At 49.1% G+C, this 22,613-nt stretch overlaps 1 protein-coding gene and 1 long non-coding RNA gene across 5 annotated transcripts; one reads left to right on the forward strand and one right to left on the reverse strand.

The window, feature by feature from the left end:
• The first annotated feature begins 691 nt into the window (after positions 1-691).
• On the forward strand, positions 692-22,305 carry LOC120093105 (uncharacterized). 2 transcript variants are annotated; one of them, XR_005490541.2, is made up of 2 exons: positions 692-2,876; positions 20,772-22,305. It is a non-coding gene; the product is annotated as an uncharacterized LOC120093105 (long non-coding RNA). The 2 variants fall into 2 exon arrangements; XR_001840334.3 differs by lacking the exon at positions 692-2,876 and adding an exon at positions 18,495-19,579.
• On the reverse strand, positions 6,770-22,000 carry Trim65 (tripartite motif-containing 65). 3 transcript variants are annotated; one of them, NM_001135714.2, is made up of 6 exons: positions 21,377-21,873; positions 18,768-18,863; positions 18,266-18,499; positions 18,012-18,189; positions 17,842-17,907; positions 15,774-17,348 (listed from the first exon to the last, which is right to left on the reverse strand). In NM_001135714.2, exons 1-6 carry the CDS (start codon positions 21,776-21,778, stop codon positions 16,768-16,770), a joined length of 1,557 nt encoding a protein of 518 aa, NP_001129186.1. In that variant the 5' UTR covers positions 21,779-21,873; the 3' UTR covers positions 15,774-16,767. The 3 variants fall into 3 exon arrangements, with proteins under 3 accessions (XP_063125308.1, NP_001129186.1, XP_063125309.1); XM_063269238.1 differs by lacking the exons at positions 15,774-17,348; positions 17,842-17,907; positions 18,012-18,189 and adding an exon at positions 6,770-7,199 and having other exon boundaries at positions 21,377-22,000; XM_063269239.1 differs by lacking the exons at positions 17,842-17,907; positions 18,012-18,189 and having other exon boundaries at positions 15,775-17,348; positions 21,377-22,000.
• Positions 22,306-22,613: the final 308 nt, after the last annotated feature.

Here is a 22,613-nt window from a genome sequence, read left to right on the forward strand (position 1 = left end):
CCCCAACGCGGCTCGCCTCCGCCGCACCCATCGGTCAGCAGATGCCGTGGGGCAGGCCAGCCTTTCAGGGGTGTATGACCCTCTTGAGCCCAGCATAGGCGTAGGTGGTGGGACTGAAAAGGAGAGGACCGGGAGAGAAAATGCAAAGGATGCATGGGAAGGAGGCTGAGAGGACATTCGATCCTCCGACCTCCACCTTGGTCAGCCGGGTGCCACCGCAGAGGTGGGCGTGCACAGCCTTGTAGCCAGCACCTTTTCCCTCCAGACCCCTCCCAGGTACAGTTAGCAAAGTTCTTGAGTTGCTGACATGTAGAAAAAATTACTGGGGGTTGGGGATTTAGCTCAGTGGTAGAGCGCTTGCCTAGCAAGCGCAAGGCCCTGGGTTCAGTCCCCAGCTCCGAAAAAGAAAAGAAAAGAAAAGAAAAAATTACTGCTGGTATGTGTCTGTTTTGACCCCTTAGCGACTCTGTTTACCCGCGCTGGGGAACTTAGCCTTGTCTAGATCTGAAATGGGAAGCTGACATCACTTGACAAATCCCTTGTCTGAGGAATTTACTTCCGTTCATGGACTCTCGGCGGGCGCCTGTAGTTCCCCTAAAGGAGGCACGGGTTAAGACCTGCCGGACTATGCATTTAAAAGAGTGCGTCTGGTTGTTAAGGACTTGTATTTGAGATTTAGTCTCTGTATGTAGCCCAGAGTGACCTAGAACTCTTCATTCTCCTGCCTCAGCCTCCTGAGTGCTGGGATCACAGGCTTATGCCACACATCTGGATTCTTCTTCTTTCTTACACAGCCTCCCTTAGCCTAGAGCTTCTTATGTTGGCCTTGACCTACTGATTCTCGTGCCTCAACTTCCCCGGTGCTGAGATTCCAGGTGCATGCCACCATGTCCCGAAAACTGACACTGCCAATTATACTTTACTAATGCAATAATGTTAAGCTTTAAGATATGTAGAATGCGGGGCTGGGGATTTAGCTCAGTGGTAGAGCGCTTACCTAGGAAGCGCAAGGCCCTGGGTTCGGTCCCCAGCTCCGAAAAAAAAAGAACCAAAAAAAAAAAAAGATATGTAGAATGCAAATTGTCAAAATTATTTTAATATTTATTTAGGTATGTATATGAGTATACTACACTGTAGCTGTCTTCAGACCCATCAGAAGAGGGCATTGGATCCCATTACAGATGGTTGTGAGCCACGGTGTGATGGCTGGGAATTGAACTCAAGGCCTCTGGAAGAGCAGTCAGTGCTCTTAACCACTGAGCCATCTCTCCAGGCCATTGTTGTTGTTGTTATTGTTGTTGTTGTTGTTGTTATTATTATTGACTGGAGTGCAGTTCTGGAAAGGTAGCTGTTCAGTTGGTAGAGTTTAAAGGCCTGAGTTAGAATCTGGCCCCTGGTTAATAAAGGCTGGGCATGGTGTCCAAAAAGAAATGAATAAACAAAAGCAGGTAGAAGAGTGATGTTATAACCCTCGATCAAAATAAGCCTGGACAGGTGGCTCAGCGGTTAAGAGCCCTGACTACTCTGTTCTTCCAGAGGTCCTGAGTTCAATTCCCAGCAACCACATGGTGGTTCACAACCATCTGTAATGGGATCTGATGCCCTCTTCTGGTGTGTCTGAAGACAGGGATGGGGTATTCATATACATAAATAAATAAATCTTAAAGTAAGCATCCAGTTATAAGTAACTGGGTAAATGATTAAGTAGGGGGCCGGTAGATACCTTTCCCACCAGCAGAATCCCAAATAATTTCCTTAGGCTCTCCAAAGTGGCATCCTGCTAGTTACCCGTGTGCTAAGCACAGTGGTCCCTGAAGGCACCAAACGGGCATTTTTTCAGTGGGTAAATGTGACACAGCTCAGCAGGCAGTCAGGGTACTATCAGCCATGTCAACCATACCCAGTATGGAGTCTTTGATGATGGGATGGGACGGAATGGGAAATGAGCTATCTTGACCAAGTACCTACTACGCATGCCCTCCCAAGCGCCACCACCACGCACCTGACCGGAAGCGCTCATTTGCGAGCCTGTAGAGAAGGCTCATCAGTTCAGAGCCCTGGTTACTTCTGCTGAGGACTCCGGCTCAGTTTCATGGCACCCACATCACTGTGCTTTACCATCTGTAATTGCAATTTCAGGGAATCCGACACCCTCCTCCGGCCTCTGAGGCCAGCGTGGTGCACGCAGTTCACATAAATACAATCAGGCAAAGATGCGTGCACATGGAAGAAGTGAAAAGGAACAAGCTTATTTAACATAATAAAGTCACGGAGGAGGCAGTTCTTCCCGCTGTAGCTGGCTAAGCTTCAACTCCTGAGAGCGGTGCCGGTGCACATCTTAATCCCAGCATTCGGAGGCAGGGGGATCTCTTCAAATCCGAGGCCAGCCTGGTTTATAGAGCGAGTTTCAGAACCGCCAGGGCTATGCAGAGAAACCCTGTCTGGAAAAACCAAACCAAACAAAAACAAACGAAAGTCTATCTACGTATGAGCGTCTCCTCCATGCGCACGGGACAGAAGAGAGCTAGCAACCTTGTTGAGCACCCAGGTGCATGCTGGGAATGAAATCCCAGGCCTCTGGAAGAGTAGGGCAGCCAGCGTTCTTAACTGGCGAGCCCTCCCTCTAACGCCTTAGTTTATTTAGCATGAGGGTTCAAGGGCTGGAATTCAGCCAGCACCTTCAACTGATGGTCCGTGTCACCTGCCCAAAATGTCCTCTTAAAGAACTAAACAGGGGCTGAAGTGCTGTCTCAGTGGTGAAGAGCGTGTGGTGTTCCCACAGAGGACCCAGTTCAACTCGCAGCCCTCACACCAGGCAGCTCCAGGGGACGCCTCTAACCTCAGGCACATGCACATATACAGACATCCGTGTACACGTGAGTAAATGATGCTACCGACAAAACAATTGGAAAAAGAAGTAACCCAAATAAATTCCCCCTTATTTATAGGCACAGGAAAGTGAGTTAGGGCCCACCCTACTCCTGGATGTTCTCGTTCTCACTTGGTCACGATTGCCAGGACCCTACTTCCAAATAGTGTTGCAGCCTCAGGCTTGAGGGTTGGGACCTGAATGTATCATTAATGGGAGGCACATGATGGTGTTAAACACCCTTGCACCCCCAACTCTTTGTCCACTCCTCTAGCCAGCTCTGTGTCTGTCCTTCTGTCTCCCCAGATGTTTGTGCTTAGAGATGAGAACTTTCCCTTCACTCTCTGAGACCAGGTTGGAAATTTTTAGTAAGTACTTAAGTTAGAAACGGAAAGAGAAACATAAACAAAACAGCAGCACAGAGGAGGGCCTCTCTCTCTCTCTCTCTCTCTCTCTCTCTCACGCACACACACATGCACACACACGCACACACACACATACTTGTTCCAGTTGTTTGCCCTGCTGGCTTTTTGGGTTTTTTTTTTTTTTTTGGCCCTGCTGGAGATTGAATCCAGTTCTTTGTGCTTGTTAGGCAAGCACTTTACCACTGAGTTACACCCAGTGCTGGCTACGTTATGTCAACGTGACACAAGCTAGAGTCATTTGGGAAAAAGGAACCTCAACTGAGAAAATGCCTCCATCAGACTAGCCTTGAGGCACGTCTGCAGTGAATTTCTGTCCTGTCCTTCTGTCCTTCCACCCTCCTGTCCGTCCATCCTTCTGTTCTTCCATTCTTCCATCCTTTCTTTCCTATAGGGTTTCTCTGTGTAGCCATGGCTGTCCTGGAACTCACTCCATACACTATGCTGGCCTCACAGAGAGATGTTTCCCTTTGCATCTGGAGTGCCAGACTTAAAGGCACGTGCCACCATGCCCTGCTGCAGTATGCAGTTCTCTCTCTCTCTCTCTCTCTCTCTCTCTCTCTCTCATAAGCACAGTGTAGCTGCTGTCTTCTGATACACCAGAAGAGGGCGTCAGATCCCATTACAGATGGTTGTGAGCCACCATGTGGTTGCTGGGATTTGAACTCAGGACCTCTGGAAGAGCAGTCAGTGCTCTTCACCGCTGAGTCATTTCTCCCACCCACAGTGAGTTCTCTTACTTAGTGATTGATGTGGGAGATTCCTACTGTGGTGACATCATCCCTGGAAGGTAGGTCTTGGCGTGCTGTGAGAAAGCAGGCTGAACAACCATGGTGAGCAAGTCAGTAAGCAGCACCCCTCCATGGCCTCTGCATCTATCCTTGCCCCTACTTCTCTGGATGATCGACCGTGCAAACAAGCTGACATAAACTCCAAACTGTCTTTAGCTACGGTGTTTTATTACAGCAATACACGTGAGTAAATGATGCGAAATGATGTGAGTAAATATAGCGAAGACGTATCCTGAGGGTCTGAATTCCCAGAAAGCAGACAGCATTGTGGGACACACTTGAAATCCCAGAGTTGGGAGATGGAGACAAGAGGATGCTGGGAGTTTGCCAGCTATTCCATCTAGCCAATGCAGTAAGAGACCCTGTCTCAAAAGCTAAGGTGGAGGGGGTGGACAGGTGGCTAGCAGGACACAACACTGACTCTCCAGAGGATCTGAAGTGTAACTCCTAGCAACCACAGAACTCACAAATGTCTGGAACTCCACTTCCAAGGGATCTGGTACCCTTTGGCTCTGCAGATGCTGTATGTTTGTAGTGAACAGATATATGCAGGCAAACACAAACACCCACACTTAAAACTCAGGTGCAGAGTGATGGAGAAAAGCATCTGACATTGGCTCTGACCTCCACATGCACACACATGTGTGTGCACAAACACATACACAAACATTAAAAAGAATTAATGAAGTGTGCAGTCTAGAGCTGGCATGGTCAACAATATCTAGCACGTGTCAGGTAGAGGCAAACAGATCAGGAGTTTAAGGCTGACACCTCAGCTATGCAGTGACTTTCTGGCTAGCCTGGGCTACATGAAAGGCTGTCTCGGAAAAGCGTAAAATTAAAGTGTGTACTTTAAACCTGCTGATGGTGACACACACCTTTAACCCCAGACCTTGGGAAGCAGAGACAGGAGGATCTGAGTTTGAAGCTAGCTTGGTCTACCTAGTGAATTTCAGAACAGCCAGGGCTACACAGAGAAAACCTGTCTTGAAAAAAAAAAAGTGTGTACTTTAGCTAATGTGGTGGTTCGTGTCTGTAATCCCAGCACAGGAGAGGCTAGGACAGGAGGTCCAGTTCGAAGCCAGCTTAGACTATATAGGGAAAACAATGCTTCAAAAAAAAAAAAAAAAAAAAAAGAGGAACAAATATACAATTCATTTAAAAAAAAATCAGGGGCTGGAGAGATGGCTTAGAGGTTAAGAGCACTGACTGCTCTTCCAGAGGTCATGAGTTCAACTCCCCACAACCACATGGTGGCTCACAGCCATCTGTAATAGGATCTGATGCCCTCTTCTGGTGTGTCTGAGGACAGCTACAGTGTACTTCTACAAATGAATTTAAAAAAAAATAAATCTATCTAAACATTCAATGGGTTCTTTCTCTTCTAACAAGTGGATGACAGGAGAACAACCCACTCATTATAGTCAAAATTGTCCTCAGCCGCTGCCCAGTGTGGATGGAGGGCTGAGTCTCTCAGAGGAAGACCACTCTATTCATTTTTCCCTCTACTTGGTACAAAAAGCCATTTTTTCACTGGTCTCAAGAAAAGGCAGGTGACTGTCCCTCAGCTTCACTTCCCTATGTGAACAAGACTTTACCCTTCAAAGCCAGTATAGGTCCCTGTTCTGGACCCAAGGCTTTATTGATGAGCTGTGGGTTGGTACAATGTGAAGAGCTAGGAGTCAGTCCCTCCGGGAAATAAGCCGTGTGTCGCACAGCCACTGCCCTCCCGAATTAGGGCTAAGGGAACAGAATGTAGCAGAATGCTTCGAAGACAACAGCTCTTTAGGGAGGGCCAGACCTGCAGATTAATGACATTACATCGGCATTATTATTGTCTAATTAAAAGTCTTTACAATTTGAAAGTTTTTTAGGTGAGCTTTATAACGACAACAGGTTTTTTTTAAAGATTATATATATATATATATATATATATATATATATATATATATATACACTGTAGCAGTCTTCAGACACCTGAAGAGGACATCAAATCTCATTACAGATGGCTGTGAGCTACCATGTGGTTGCTGGGATTTGAACTCAAGACCTCTGGAAGAGCAGTCAGTGGTCTTAACCGCTGAGCCGTATCTCCAGCCTCTAAAGTTGTTTTTATTCTATTTGTATGCTATGTGCATGGTGTTTTGTCTGCCTGCAGCCTGGGCATCAAGAGCATGCCTGGTACTGTGGGAGTCAGAAGTGGGTATTGGAGACCCTGAAACTGGAATTGCAGGCAGTTGTGAGCCCCCATGTGGGTGCTGGGAATTGAATTCAGGGTCTCTGGAAGAGCAACCAATGCTCTTAACCACTGAGCCGTCTCTCTCTCCAGCCTCCTTCTCCTCCCCCTCCCCTCCCCTCCCCTCCCCCTTTCCCTCCCCCTTTCCCTCCTCCTCTTCTTCCTCCTTCCCCCTCCCCCTCTCCCTCCTCCTCCTTCTCCATTCTGTATATGTGTGTATCGGCACCTGGGTGTTGGATCCCCCTGGAGCTGGAGTTAAAGGTGGCTCTTAGCTATCTGCCTTGGTTTCTGGGAGAAGAGTTGATATTATAGAAGAGCAGGAAGTACTGTTAAATGGCAAGTATCATGTCTTTATATCTGTGTGTGTCTCTGTGTAAGCATATTCTGTGTGTGCTTGAAGAGACCAGAAGAGGGCGTCTGATCCCCAGGAGCTAGAATTACATATAGATGATTGAGAGCCACTGACTGTTGGTGCTTTAATTCATAATTCTTAGGGAGGGAACAAAAGCCAAAACAGAGGCACAGTGACGCCTGGGGATTCCTGAGAGAGGGCTGGCGAGGGCTGGCGAGGGCTGGCGAGGTGGGGCTGGTGAAGTGACGTCCGAGCTGCACGGTCACCAACTGCCAGGACTCAGGCAGATAGGGACGGGTGGAAAGGCCTTCTGGACAGAAGGAGCTGTGTGGGAGACGGCCTGGGTGGACCCTGCTTGGCAGGAAAGCAGATAATGACTCCCATACGTTGGTCTCCACAGGAGCTCCCGATCTGACTGGGGCTTGCTCGCCAAGCTCCGGGCGTGGTCGGGAGGCGGAGAGCACCACTCTTCTCTGCGGTTTGGTGGCCGAGCGGCTTGGGTTTGCACAGATGGTAGATTTGCCTGGTTCTGAAGAGGAGAAAGGTGTTTTTAGGTTGAGGATGATCCTTAAAGTGATCCCGGTGTTACTCATACAGCCGCTCACTGTCCTCTTCCCTCCTCCAGGAGGCAAACCTGAGATGTGATTTGCCAATATTGGTATTTTTAAATTTTTTTAAAAATTTTCCACGTTTGTGTGTGTGCCCGAGCGTGCTCGTATGTTTCATGTGTTTCCGACACAGATTCCAAGGACTGAACTCAGCATCATCGGCCTTTTGTGGCCAAGAACTTCTACCCACTGAAGTATCTTGCTGGCCTGGGGTAGACGTTGCTAAACACATTTAAAATTGTTAGGGCCTGGAGAGATGGTTCAACAGTTAAGAGGACTGGCTCCTCTTACGTAGGTCCTCAGATTTTATTCCCGGCACCCGTGTGGTAGCTCAACCCTCTGTAACCCCAGTCCCAGAGGATTAGATGCCCTCTTCTGGCTTCCTTGAGCATTGCACACATATTGTGCATAGACTTACAAGAGGCCAAAGTACCTAGACACAGAAAATAAGGGATCAGGGTTGGGGATTTAGCTCAGTGGTAGAGCGCTTGCCTAGCAAGCGCAAGGCCCTGGGTTCGGTCCCCAGCTCCGAAGGAAAAAAAAAAAAAGAAAAATGTGTTCAGCAAGTTTTAGGGGTTGGGGATTTAGCTCAGTGATAGAGCGCTTGCCTAGCAAGCACAAGGTCCTGGGTTCGGTCCCCAACTCCGAAAAAAAAAAAAGAAAAAAAAGATATAGAAAATAGGGATCTTTCTTTCTTTCTTTTTCCTTCCTTCTTTCCTGTTCTTCCTTTTCCAACCCCCCCCCTTTTTTTCTTCTTTTAAGTTTTAAGTGCTAGAGAGATGGCTCAGGGGTTCGTATTGTGGTACAACCACACGAGGACCCAAGTTCTCACTCGCAGAACCCAAACCAAAAGAAGGAGAGATAAGGGCCGGATCTTTGCTGTGTCTGTAAAGAAGGCTTTTGTAAGTTACCTTTTTGTTTAATGCCATTGTTGAGAACCCTTTCCTTTAGGGGTATTTGTTGTTGGTACCTCTAGCTTGTGCTCTTGATGCCCATGTGTAGAAGTAATACTTATTCATCACATATAGATCTATATGTCACATATGTAGATACTGTTATACCATCACACGACTCATAATTCATGATATCAACTAAACTTTCAAGTTGACACAACCTGGAAAGGAAAGCCTCAACTGAGGAATTACCTTGATCAAGTTGGCTGTGGGCATATCTATAGGGAGTTATACTTGCCCACTGTGGGAGGCACCATTCCCTGAGCTGTATAAGAAAGGGGCTGGAGGGATGGCTCAGTGGTCAAGAGCACTGGCTGCCCTTCCAGAGGTCCTGAGTTCAATTCCCAGCGACCACATGGTGGCTTACAGCCACCTATACTGGGATCTGATGCCTTTTCTATCTTGCAGGTGTATGCAGACAGAGTACTCACATACATAAATAAATAAATATTTAAAAGAATGCTAAAGGAAACTGTAATCAGGATGCATTGTATCAGAAAAAGAACTTTTTTTTGAGATTATATATGTATGTATATATATAAAATATATATATATATAATATGTATATAATGTGCATTAGTGTTTTACCTGCATGTATGTATGTATGTGTGTGTGAGGGCATCAAATCCCCTGGAATAGTAGTTACAGACAGTTGTGAGCTGACATGTGGATGCTGGGAACTGAACCCAGATTTTCTAGAAGAGGAGCCAGTGTTACTTAACCACGGAGCCATCTCTCTCTCCTTCTCTCTCTCTCTCTCCTCCGTTGTGTGTGTGTATATGTGTGTATGTGTGTGAATATGTGTGTGTATGTGTGTATGTATGTATGTGTATGTGTGTATATGTGTGTGTATATATGTGTGTGTGTGAGTGTATATATATGTTGTGTGTATGTGTGTGTATATGTGTGTGTATATGTGTGCATGTATATGTGTGTACGTATGTGTGTATGTGTGTGTATGTGTGTATGCATCTGTGTATGTGTGTGTATGTATGTATATGTGTGTGTATATATGTGTGTATATGTGGTGTATGTGTGTGTATGTGTGTATATGTGTGTGTATGTGTGTGTATATGTGTGTGTGTGTGTGTGTGTGTGTGTGTGTGTGTGTGTGCAGAAAGGTGCAGAGGACAGCAAGTTCCCTGAGTCCAGACTGGCCTTGAACTCCATGCATAGCCAAGAGTGGCCTTGTTCTCTTGCTCCTCCTGTCTCAGCCTAAGTGCTGGGGTCACAGCTGTGTGCTATGATGATTACTTTTATTTCATTTTAAAAAAGAACCTTGTTATTTAAAACTATGTCGGGGCTGGGGATTTAGCTCAGTGGTAGAGCGCTTACCTAGGAAGCGCAAGGCCCTGGGTTCAGTCCCCAGCTCCAAAAAAAAAAAAAAAAAAAAAAAAAAACTATGTCCATGTGGGGTTGGTAGTGTGAACACCAGTGTGGGTTCTCACCAAGACAGGAGGTTGAGGGGTTGGGGATTTAGCTCAGTGGTAGAGCGCTTGCCTAGCAAGCACAAGGCCCTGGGTTCGGTCCCCAGCTCCGAAAAATAGAAAAAAAAAAAAAAAAAAAGACAGGAGGTTGAAAGCTGCCCTGATGTAAGTGCTGGGAACCAAACCTGTGTCTTGGAGCAGTACATGCTGTGACCACTGAACCATCTCTCCAGCCCTTCTCTCGTGTCTGATGATTAGGATAAACGTGGCGTTTTAACTTTAAGACAGGAAACTAACAGCACGACAATGTCTACAGCCATAGGGCAGCACAATAAATTGTCTGGGCCACTCTGGCATGTGGTGGTCAGATCTTTTTGTTGTTGCTTTGGTTTTTCCGAGACAGGGTTTCTCTGTGTAGCCCTGGCTGCCCTGGAACTCACACTGTAGACTGGCGGAGGCCATGCTGTAACTTACAGGAGAAGCTCCTGAGTGTTTGAGCTCCTTATGACAAAGCCCTTTGGAGATTCCCACCCGCCTGGCCAGGACCAGCGGTGCTGCAGACCTCTGAACTGACCCTCATGCTGGAGCTTTGAGCCCTTCTAGCTTTCCATATGCTTATTCTTATGGTAATTCTCAGTTTGCTTTGTCAGAGCTTCCTGGGAACAAAGTCCCTCGGATGAGTCTTTGATAATTTTTCTAAAGTTTCCACAAGAAACTTAAACCTCTTTGCAGTGTCTCCTAGAAACTGGTTCCTCCGATTGGTTGCCCCTGACGGCCTCTGCAGTCATCTTGACTAGATAGGAAGAACTCGCTCAGGTTAAAGATTCTTGCTTACTTAACTGTTGAGAGAGAGAGAGAGAGAGAGAGAGAGAGAGAGAGAGAGAGAGAGAGAGAGAATACTATATCCCAAGAACATAGGAAATGGTTTCCAAAAAGATGGCGTTAAGAACTTATAAGGAAGAAATAAAGGCCATAAAAGTTCAGCCTTTGCTGACTGCAAAAATATAGAGGCAAGATACTGTTAGATGCTGGCCACGGTGCTTGCACATCTTTAACTTCTGTAACAGCATGGATGCTACCAGCCTGGGCACAGCACACAGTCGGTGTCTGCTGGCTAGATAGAATCATTCAGCTTGCGATATAAAATTCATGCTTACGGGCTGGAGAGATGGCTCAGCGGTTAAGAGCACTGACTGCTCTTCCAGAGGTCCTGAGTTCAATTCCCAGCAACCACATGGTGGCTCACAACCATCTGTAATGAGATCTGATGTCCTCTTCTGGCATGTCTGAAGACAGCTACAGTACAAAATAAATTAATAAGTCTAATATATATTAATTATATATCTATATCATCTACATCTATATCAATATGTGTTAGTCTAACTAAAGTCAGCTTGAGCTATTCAGAGCCATCTCATTGAAAGACAGCCATTGGTTCTCACTTTCACTGGCTTACACACATCCGTCCTATAGCCCGGAACCCTGTTTTTGGGGAGTTGAAGCTTTTCTTTTTAAACTGTCTTTTAAATTATTTAGGTTTATGTCATGGTTTGAATATGCTTGTCCCAGGAGATGGCCCTATTAGAAGGTGTGGCCTTGTTGGACTAGGTGTGTCATTGTGGGCATGGGCTCTAAGACCCTCATCCTAGCTTCCTGGAAGTTCGTATTCTGCTAGCAGCCTTCAGATGTAGAACTCTCAGCTCCTCCTGCACCATGCCTGCCTGGACACTGCCATGCTCCCACCTTGATGATAATGGACTGAACCTCTGAATCTGTAAGCCAGCCCTAATTAAATGTTATTCTTATAAGAGTTGTCTTGGTCATGGTATCTGCTCACACCAGTAAAACCCTAACTAGGAAAGTTTATTTTGTGTGTACGAATATTTTACCTGCATGTATGTCTGGGGACCACATGTGTGCTTAGTGTTCATGGAGTTCAGAAGAGGGCATCAGATCCTCTGGAACTAGAACTGCAGGCAGTTGTGAGCCACCCTGTGGTTGCTGGGAATTGAACTCAGGTCCTCTGGAAGAGCAGCCAATGCTCTTAACTACTGAGCCATCTCTCCAGCCCCAGGTGAGATTTATTAAAGAACTTAATGACCATTGCAAATCTTAGGACACTAGAGGACAATGAAAGCAGTACTCATCTAAAGATGCCACTTAACCCTCGGAAGTCGCTCAGTCCTACGTTGCATATCTTGCTTATGTAGAAAGAACTAGTCATGGTAGTGTTCACCTGTAACCCCAGAAAACAGCAAGTGCAGGCAAAAGAAACAGTAGTTCAAGGTCATCCATGGCAAGTTCAAGGTCAGCCTAGGTTGCGTAAGACTGTCCCAGAAAAAGGGGTGTGGGTAGACATAAACTTTTCTCAACCTACGTTCAGAAGGACCCAACCTTCCCTCTAGCCTACCACACACCAGAGTTATTAGAACACGGGAGAAGCAGACCTGTTTAGAAATAGTTCTGTGGGGTGAGTCCAACCTTCTTTGTCAGGATATCAAGAGTTCAGTCTAGGAGGCTGGGGAAATGGCTCAGCGGTTAAGAGCACCGACTGCTCTTCCAGAGGTCCTGAGTTCAATTCCCAGCACCCACATGGTGGCTCACAACCATCTGTGATGGGATCTGATGCCCTCTGCTGGTGTGTCTGAAGACAGCGACAGTGTACTCATATACAAATAAATAAATAAAACAAATAAATAAATCTTAAAAAAAAAAAAGAGTTCAGTCCAGGAGCAAACACCATGTACAAATCAGGAGCTGCAGTCTAGTTCTCTCTTGGCAGACACCACATGCGAACCAACAAGGGAAGTTCAATCACCAGAAGCAGCAAGAAGCTGTGGGAGCCTCCTGAGTTCTTTGTTTCTCTCTATGACATCACCACAGGCAAAGCTCAACAACGCAGTGTAAGGTGAATGAATAGTTGTGTGCTGTTAGGGAAGAATAGTGAGGCGGAGCGAAGCAAACCAATGCTTGCGTTCCCACTGTCTGTGGGGTCACATGGATATTCCTTCTGAACGCCATGCATCCTGTCACCTGTGTCTGCTTTAGCAAAACATTCTTTCACCCGTGTGCCCCTGCAAAGCATCAGTTAACATAACTGATTTTTCAAAGAAACTGGAAGTTTCCACTTGGGGTGGGGCTCGGGGGCAGCAAGTGTTCTGGGTGTTGAGGTACACACCTTTAATCTCAGCATTTGGGAGCAGAGGCAGATGTGTCTCCGTGAGTTCAAGGCTGGCCTGGTGTGCAAGTCAAGTTCCAGATCAATCAGGACCACACAGTGAGATCCAAAGATAACAATTTGTAGGTGTGTAGCCCGGTGGTAAAGCCATACCTATGGTGCCTGTTGGCTACGATGCCTAAGACCCAGGCTGCCATATTTTTAGGTATGGGTCTAGTAGGATAAAGGTAGGGTCTCACTGTGTGGTCCAGGTTGGCCTGGAAATAATGGGTTCAGGGAATCTCCCTCGTTAGCCTTCTTGGTAGCTGAGTGCACAGGTATACATACCCAGAATGGTGGTAGTCGCTTTTGTTTTGGGTTTTTGAAACAGTCTCTGTATGTAGGTTAATGTCATTGTGCAGGTGAGGGCTGGCATAAGTTAGGTCAAGGCCACGATTGGACAGTAAAAGAATAAGGAGGGGACGGGTTGGGAATTTAGCTCAGCGGTAGAGCGCTTGCCTAGCAAGCGCAAGGCCCTGGTTCGGTCCCCAGCTCCGAAAAAAAGAAAAGAAAAAAAAAAAGAAAAAGAATAAGGAGGGGACAAAGTTTTTGTAGGGAGGGAGAGAAGGAAAAGGAGGGAGAATCAAAATGGAGACAGGGAAGGATGACCCAGTCCAGGGTGGTCTTGAATTGCCAAGGTAGCTGGGATGGATGTCTGTCAGCAAATTTATCTTACCTAGGTGGACAGTTTATGTCCTTTTCAATTGGTTGTAAGTTTACTGTGTGGATGTATTGTGGTTTGAGAATTTAACATGTAAATCTGGTTGTTGGGTTACAGTTTGTTGAGTCTTGATATTTCTGGGTAGCTGGGACCAGAGAGTTCCCAGCTGGCCAGGGCTGAGCAGGGTGACTAGCAATGGGAGTGGAGAGACCGCTGGGGCCAGAAGACAGCTGGGCTAACGTGGCGTGGTGCCTCACTGAAGCCAGCCGCCACTGAGATAAATTGAGGTTAGTTCTATATGGCCCTACAGTGCTAGAACTAACACCAGGGAGCGACCACCGAGGTCTGAGAGTACCAGGGGCCCAGCATAGAGCAGTGACACGCGGGAACCGGTCGCACCACTTTGTAATTATACCGCAACATCTGTATGTGGCCCTGGCTGGCCTGAAACTAGCTATGTAGACTAGATTGCTCTCAAAGTATAGAGATCTGTGAGCTGTATATTCAGATGCTAAGTTCTTGATGCCTGCAGCTAGCTCTTTTTTTTATTTTTATTTTTAATTAATTAATTAATTTATTTATTTTTGCAGCTAGCTTTTTTTTTTTTTTTTTTTTTGGTTCTTTTTTTCGGAGCTGGGGACTGAACCCAGGGCCTTGCGCTTCCTAGGCAAGCACTCTACCACTGAGCTAAATCCCCAACCCCCAGATGCTAAGTTCTGTGTCCCAAGACCAGGTTGCAGTCTGGACATGGGCATTGTCTTGACCGATGTGCTGTAAAGAATACTCCTGATGACCTCTGATTGGACAATTTAAGGCCAGAGCCTATGACTGGGCAGGAGAGAGAGGAAGGTGGGACATGAGATGAATAGGGGGCCTCATGTGAAGGTCAGGATGGACCATGAGCAGAGCAAACAAAGCAAGCTTTTCCTCTCTGTGTAGCCTCAGGTGTCCTGGGATTCCCTCTGTAGACCAGGCCATCCTTGAACTCACAAAGCTCCAACTGCCTGTGCCTACTGAGTGCTGGGATCAAAGGTGTGCACCACCGCTACCTGTCTTAGACATTGTTACCTAATGTCTGCAGTCTTTCAGAGTTGTTTTGATGTTGAGGGCACAAATAGCAGCACTTCATAGCGCCACAAGGATGTGCTCACACCTGCCCCTAATAACATCCTCCCCGTGCAGAGGAGGCAAATGGGAACCTGACGGGTTGCACACCTTGCCTCAGGACGTCCTGCAATGCAAGTGCGGCATTAATAACCCTAAACCTCTTAGGAGTGTGGCTGCCCTCCTGTGTAACCCTGGCTGGCTTCAGAAGCAACAGCGACTGACAGAAACCCAGCAGGCAGGGTGGCTCATGGGTTATACTATAATCCCAATGCTTGGAAGGTTAAGCAGGAGGGTTGCCACCTAACGAGGTCAGCATGGGGACACTGCAAGTTTCCAGACCAGCCTGGGTTACAGATTAAGGTCAAGTCTCAACCCCTCACCCGACAAAAAAAGTCAAGTCCATGACTTCAGGAGGCAGAGGCAGGAAGAGGCTGCCTAGATCGCATCGAGTTTGATGTGAAATACGCTTTATAGGGGGTTCCATCCAGCTAGGTTATATAGCGAAGCGAGACCATCCATCTGAGGGCTAAAGAGATAGGACCCAGGTTTGGTTCCCACCACCCTCTTCTAGCCTCCTCAGTCATTCCACAGGTGTGTGTGCACACAGACACAGTCACACACACACACACACACATGCACACACAACATGTGGGCAAAATACACACACACACACACACACACACACACACACACATATATATTTTAAAGGAATGCTTAGTCATTTGTAAAACATTTACGTCTTCCCTAGGGGATCTATTATTGCACATATAACCCTTTAAAAATTCGTAAGAGACCACCGATGTTGGTTCATGACTTTAATCCCTGCACGCAGAAGGCAGAGGCAAGGCAGATCTTTATGAGTGGGCCAGCCTGGTCTACATAGTTCTAAGCCAACCAGAGGTGCATAGAGATACCCTGTCTCGAGCAACAAGAACCTGTTATTGTTGGGATGATGGGATGACTCTGTAGGTAAATGTGCTTGCTGTCAAACATGACAGTCTGGGTTCCACTCCAGAACCCACAAGGTAGAAGGAGAGATCTGACTCCTGCAAGTTGTCCTCTGACTTCTGCATGCACCCTGTGGCGTACAAGCCACCCCACCCTGAGTCCCAGACTAAATAAACAAAAGAATTTCTGAAATCTTTTTATTGGGAGATGTTTACCCATGAGCATACAAAACAAATGCTTAAGGAATTACAAAAGGAAAGAAAAGGACCTTACAAAAGTGGGCTTCCTTGTAACTACCGCCAACACCAGAACACAGCACATTTCAAGTAAATAAATTACACCGGGCTGTAGATGTCATCGGTGAGAGAGGTCAGAACTTTGAATGCTAGCATTCAAAACACCCCAGGTGCTATACCCAGGACCAAAAAGAAAAAAAAAATTCTACTTCTAGAAATGTGAGGAAAAAAACATCCAGGACCTTCATGGAAGCATATTTGGGACCAGCAAAGGCAAGCAGCTCACATCTGCTACACCCATACCCATCGCCACACTGGCTGTCTACAGCCTGTGCTTAGACCCCACTTGGTGGAACTGTTTGAGAAGGATCAGGAGGCGTGGCCTTGTTGGGGGAAGTGTGTCACTTGGGGTGGGCTTTAAGGTTACAAAAGCTTCCCTCTCCCTCTCTCCTTCCCTCCTTTTCTCCCTCCCTCTCTCTCTCTTTCTCTCTCTCTCTCCCTCCCCTCCCCCCTCTCTGTGTGTCTGGTGATTGGGATGTATCCAGCTCAGCTACTGTTCTAGCACCACGCCTGTCTGCTTCCCGCCATGATAACCATGGACTAAACTTCTAAAACTGTAAGCAAGCCCTGAGTTAAATGCTTTCCTTTGTAAGAGTTGCCTTAGTCATGGTGTCTCTTCACAGCAATAGAACTAAGATCGATGTCCAAGCAATGCCAAGAACTCGGTTCTTGCTTGAGGCCGGGGCTTTCTTCTGGCCCCTGGGCCCTTCGAAGAGAGTAAAAAGTAAACTTGGACTTAGGGCTCCTCTCCCATCTCTGGCCTCTGAGTCCACAGAGAGGCCACCAGCTGTTCCTTTTAGAAGGTTGGCCATTGGTCTCTAAGCCAGGGACGGAGCCACTTTTGGGCACACAAGCATGGTGGCACCTGTCTGTGCCTTCCTCAGCTGGGTGCTATGGCCTCTTCCTGGGGCCTTGGAGGGAGCTCGGCCTCAGGCTGATGGCAAAGACTAAGGGTCCTCCCCTCAAGGAGCCAGAAGACAGGGAAGAGAGGCCGGCTGAAAACTGCATAGAAAGTGTGCAGTGGCTGTGTGTGTGGCTCCAGGCTGTAGAAGGTGAGGCAGCCAGAGGTCAAGTTCAAATCTACGCCCAGGAGTCCTCCAGATACCCCTGCCCGACTCAGACGCTGAGCTCTGCCATTGTGCCAGGCCTGAATACTGTCCTCCTGGATGCAGAGGCCCCACGAGTAGGGTCCACGACCGATGTTATCTGTGTGGGTCCCCAGCTTTCGGCGTGGTAGCTCTGGGTAGGTGACGCCCAGAGTGATGGAGTGGTCAGAGGCACGCACCTCCCAGTAATGTTGTCCAGTCTGAAAACTCTGGGTGCACTGTACCTGCCACAGCTCAAAGCTGCCTGACCTGGCTGGGCTCTGAGCCTGGAAATGGTGTGTCACCTGCTGGGCCTTGTGAGACAAGAGCAAATACCGGTTGGCAGTCTCTGGGTCAAAGGTCAGATTGCGATAATCTATTGGAGAGAGACAAACAGAAGTGGGCAGAGGTGTCATTTTTTCCCCTAGAGCCTAGGGTTCCTGAGCTCCAACTATGGACAGTTTAAATGTCTACCAGGCGTAGTGGGCTGAACACCGGGCAGCGTCTTACTGGTGAATCCTTCATTGCTCCCTCAGAGCTGGAATCCTCTACCTGCCCCATGTTACGAGAGGGGGAAACTGAGGCTCAGAGAGTTAAGTTCACACACTATTAAGCAGAAGGAGGAGATGGACCCCAGAGTGTGCCCTTTATAACACTATGCTGACTGAATCTGCCTCAGGGTGGATCTGGATGAGGTCTACGTCTGACAGCAGATGTGCTAAGGTGGGGACAGGCCCAGTGAGGAGTGTGGACAGGACAGTTAGAGCAGCCCCCCCACCCCATATGTTCACAAGCATATGCACACATTCATACACTCTCACGTGCACACATCTGTCACCCGCACACACACAGGCACTGTGTCTCCTTACTCTGCCAGAGCTTCTTCCTCAGTGGACACATTGCGCTGGGGACTGGTGCCAGGGGACCCAAGGCCTCTTAAGAACAAAGAGTGAAGGGATAGGGTTATCCCTGACTCCCCGCATCTACCCAGCATTGGGGGGTGGGGAGGGCCCAGAGGGCAGGGAGAAGTCAGTCTTACCCATAGGGCCAGCACTGGCAGCTTTGTCTGCCGCCGTGGGGAGGGTCTTCTCTTCAAGGAGGAGCTCACACAGTGGGCTAAGCAGCTGGTTCACACTGTTCAACTGCTCTTCCTCATCCCACTGGGGAGGAGTCGGTGGCCCGAGGGACCCTATGGGCTCAGAGAGCTGCTGTAACCCCTGAACCCCGGGGACAGAGGCAGTGAGTGGTGTTCGAGGCGTGGGAGCATGGCCCTAGCCCACTGCCCTGACGTACCTGGAAGAAGATGAAATCATCCCCCTGCCCCAGGAGGTCCTGGACACTTTGGTCGTACTGAGACAGGGCCTTTAGGTGGTCAGTCAGCCGCTGTCTCTCATGCAGAACTTGGTCCAGCGCCCGCTTCTTGGCTCCCTCTATGTCACTCAGTGTTGAGGCCTGCTGCTTCTCCAGAACCTGGAGCAGGCTACTGAATCTCCTGGAGACCACCGAGGCCAGGGTGCGGGCTGAACTCTGCGTGGGCACAGGAGGAACTTCAGCGTGGCCATTCTCAGCACCATGGCAAGGCAGGCCGGGCCCTCAGTCACCCACTTGGCTTGAAGGGTGGGAACATGGGGGAGTCAGTTAGGGCCCTTGGAACCTCTTTCCCACTGAGGCCTGGCTTCTTGATCAACTTCCCACTCCCTGCCGCTGGGAGGCATCTACGAGGAGCTCACATCTGTTGCCTGCAGTCCAGGAACCGCTAAGGGGTGAGGCCGGACATGAGCACATGGTGAATTACCTCAATCTGACTGCTTTGCTGCTGCAGCTCCTCAAGCTGGGTCTCTGCCTGAGTGGCCTGTTGCCGGGTAACCATTACCCTAGCTCTCAGTCGGTCCTGTGGCACCCATCCAGAAGGCAAGCAACAAAAGGTTAGGAGGGTTGTAACCTTTGAGTCACCACCAGTACAGATGCTGGGCACTTTCCTCATGGCCCTAATGGTAAGTGCCTTGGACAATCCCAGAACTAGGTCAGAGTCCCGGGAGGCCTGGATAGGGACCTTTCTCTGCATGGAGCAGGATGCTATATGAGGAATGTGTTGGTCTTGGGTTGAAGACCCCACTTCCGGTCCCACTCCTGTGGCTTGCAGGTTGAGTGACCTGGACAGAGTTCCCCCACCTTCTCTGGTCCAAACCTCATGCCTACCCCAGGCAACAAAGGAGAGAGGTAGCACTGGGCTTACAGAGCCTGGGGTGGGGCGGGAGACTGGACAGAGTTGTCTGACCAGTGATCAGTTCAGCACCTAGGAGCCCAGAGGGAAGACGGACGTTATTATCATTTGGTTGACTTCTGTTCTCCCCGGAGACCAAAATGTGCTGTTATAGGAGCACCATTCTGGTACTTGAAGATGATGCTTAACCTGGCTAAGAGTCTCATTACCTGTTTTTACTCCTTCCAACACCATTTTGAGTTGGGAACCTTTATCATTGTTGCTTTGAGATAGGGTCTCATCATGTAGCCCCGGCTGGCCTGGAACTTTCCACGTAGACCAACTTGATCTTGAACACTTACAGAGATCAGCCTACTTCTGCCTCCAGAGTGACAAGATTAAAGGTGTGTGCCACCTCACCAGCTAGCTTATGTTAAAAACCTATTTGTGGGGGCTGGGGATTTAGCTCAGTGGTAGAGCGCTTACCTAGGAAGCGCAAGGCCCTGGGTTCGGTCCCCAGCTCCGAAAAAAAGAACCAAAAAAAACAAAAAACAAAAAAACAAACCTATTTGTGTTTATGTAAGTGTGGGTGCAGGCATACATGCCAACGTGCACATGTGAAGGTCAGAGGGCAACCTCGGGTGTCTCAGTCCGTGCCCTCTACCTTGAGGCAGGGTCTCTCGATGTTTACCACTGTGTCTGCCAGCCTCGTTGGCCCTTGGGCGTCCTGTGCCTCACATCCTCTCTCCTCTCAAGCAAAATTCTGTCCCCTAGAGCATGAGCCATCTGGCTGAGGTGTCCTCCATGCTGAGGGCTTCTAACCTCCAATGCCAACTTCAGTACCCAGTTTGGTCTCTCACTTGTCCTGGGCAGCAGTGCCTCAGCTTTACTTCTCGGGGCTTCAGCAGCTCCAGGGCTCACCCTCCAACCCTCTGAAACTCCGTTTCTTTCCTCCTGTCTCTGCCACTCACCCTCTGACCTCACCCTGGCCCTGTCACAGCTCTGAAATGTCCCAGGCATCTGTCCTTATTCCCACTTTCCATCCCTTACTGGTCGCGCTCCCTCCTTCAGGCTCCTTGTCCGTGTGCTGCAGTCCTCTCACTCCGTCTCCTCTGTCTCATTCCTGGTAATCACAGCCTCACAGCCTGGCTGTGATGGCCATGGGCGAGGGCGCAGGCTGCCATGGTGCCAATTCCATGGCCTTTTTTTGCCTTTAACTGAACCTCTCAGCAGCATGGATCACCTGGAGAACTCTCTCTCCTGTCACTGGCTGTGCCCTAGCCACCATCTATGTAGCTGTCAAGATGTAATCTTGGGCAGACTCTCCCTGCCCAACAAATTACCACTCCTTCTAGGGAACTATAGCGACTTCCGGCTTTCTCCTTACTGCCCGCGTCTCCTCCCAGCTCTCAGTAGGTGTCTGTGTATACCACTGCATCCACACACTTCGTATCCCAAACCAGCTGCTCCCCACCCACCCTCAGCACAGAGTAGCCCAGTCTCACGCAGAAACCTTGTCCCCAGCCATCCCTACTTCTTACTTGTCTCCACTGGGCACCGGGCTCCTACTCACTTCTCATTTCTTTTGCTTTGCAGCTGTGACCTCCTCCTCATCTCCTACCCACTCCACACCCCCAGTTGGAGCTCAGTCTCCAGAAAGCAGAAATTTGATGACATCATCGCCCTGTCTCAAGCTCGGGAAGGTTCTGGACATCCCGAGAGGAAGAGTCACCACCACCATGCTGCCCATCATGGTGTGGTCCCCGATGACCTGTTTGGAGATTTCAGGAACCTGTCTCCTCCCCGTCATCTCTGCTCCTTGGCGCTTGTCCCTGCGTCCTCTTTTTCTGGCTGGTACTTCCTCACCCCTGAGGAGTCACCTAAAGAGCGCCGCCCACTCTTCTTCAGCAGGCTGACCTTGCCATCTCTATAGAATGAAACATTTTGCTGAGACACTATCTGACCCTTGAGTAGATCTTCAGCCTCTGAAAGGCAGAAAGCACGCTTATTGAATGTTGGTCACCTTGGCGAATGGGGCTGTTAGCCCTGGCCTAACACTCTGGCTCTGCTTTATTCAGAGGACCTGGGGAGAGCTGTGTGGGACAGTCAGGTGTACATGGCCTCTAGGTTCCTATGGGAACCCGCAGCCTTCTGTTGCAGCCCCTGGCCCTGGCCACAAACAGTCCCGGCCCTTCTCTCACCTCGCGCACGCGGCGCTCCACGTCCAGCAGCGCCCTCTCGTGGTGGCTACAGTCGTGCACCGTGCACGCGCTGCACACGCAGAGGCCCTCCGTGAGACAGAAGAACTCGAGCGGCCTCCCGTGGCGCGGGCAGCGAGCGCTTTGGCTCGTGCCGGACTCCAGACGCTGGATGGCGGCCGGCAGCCCCTGCAACAAGGTGCTCAGCTTCACGTTGCGGCTCAGCTTGGCGCCCTCGGGGAAAGGCTGGCGACATTCGGGGCATATCTTTTCGCAACAGCGCCACGAATCCTGGATACAGTTCCCGCAGAAGGTGTGCCCGCAGGGCAGCGTCACGGGGTCGCAGTAGCGACCCAGGCAGATGGGACAAGTCACCAGGTCCTCCTCCAGCAGCTGAACGGCCATAGCGGAAGCGAGGTCCTGTGTGCGCAGACCTCTTAAAGGGACCGAGGCTACGGAAGGGCGAAGGACAGTCCAGGAAGATGGCAGTGCGCAAGGGCAACGAGAGCGTTGCGCTCTGGTGCCCCGGAACGTTCCTTGGCAGGGATCCAAGTCGCCCTTGTCCGGCTTCTGACGCACTGGGAGCTGGGGCGCGGCTCCCTCCGGTCGACCCGGACAGCTCCACATTCCTTCTCTAGACCCTCATATCAACTCCTCCTGAAGATCTGGCCTTAGAGGTCTGGAACCCCACTAGGCCCAGGGCAGTTAGTTGTGGTCTCTGTCATGTTTTCCCGGACAGTGAAAATGGGAGCGAGGGTCGTCCCGCATGGAGCCTGGTAGTGTTTGGTCAGGGCCGTGTGTTTTGTTTTTTCTGGAACAGGACTTTAGGTATTGGGATTATATCTCCCCTCTCTGGGAAATGTGTAAATTTGGTTCTTTTAAAATAACGACTTGGAAATTTCTGGTTACTAAAACACATTTAACCTTTTTAAGAGACCCCTTATCCTTTCCTCAATGAGGTCTCACTAGGCAGTTCAGCTCCTAGTGGCCTGTGGACTCTGGCTCCAGCTACCTGAATAAAACCCCTCCCTTTCCCAAGGCCCTTGTAGGTCACCAGTCCAGCAGTTGCCTGGTTTCCCACATTTCAGAGTGATGTGATGGTTTGCATATGCTTGCCCTAGGGAGTGGCACTATTTAGATGGTGTGGCCTCTGAGTGGAAGGAAATAGATGGCATCTGAGTGGGAGGGAGCACAGAGTAGGTGTGTCACTGTGGGCGTGGGCCTTAAGACCCTCCTCTTA

The sequence above is a fragment of the Rattus norvegicus genome, chromosome 10 (assembly GCF_036323735.1).
Source record: "Rattus norvegicus strain BN/NHsdMcwi chromosome 10, GRCr8, whole genome shotgun sequence".
NCBI classification, from domain to species: domain Eukaryota; kingdom Metazoa; phylum Chordata; class Mammalia; order Rodentia; family Muridae; genus Rattus; species Rattus norvegicus.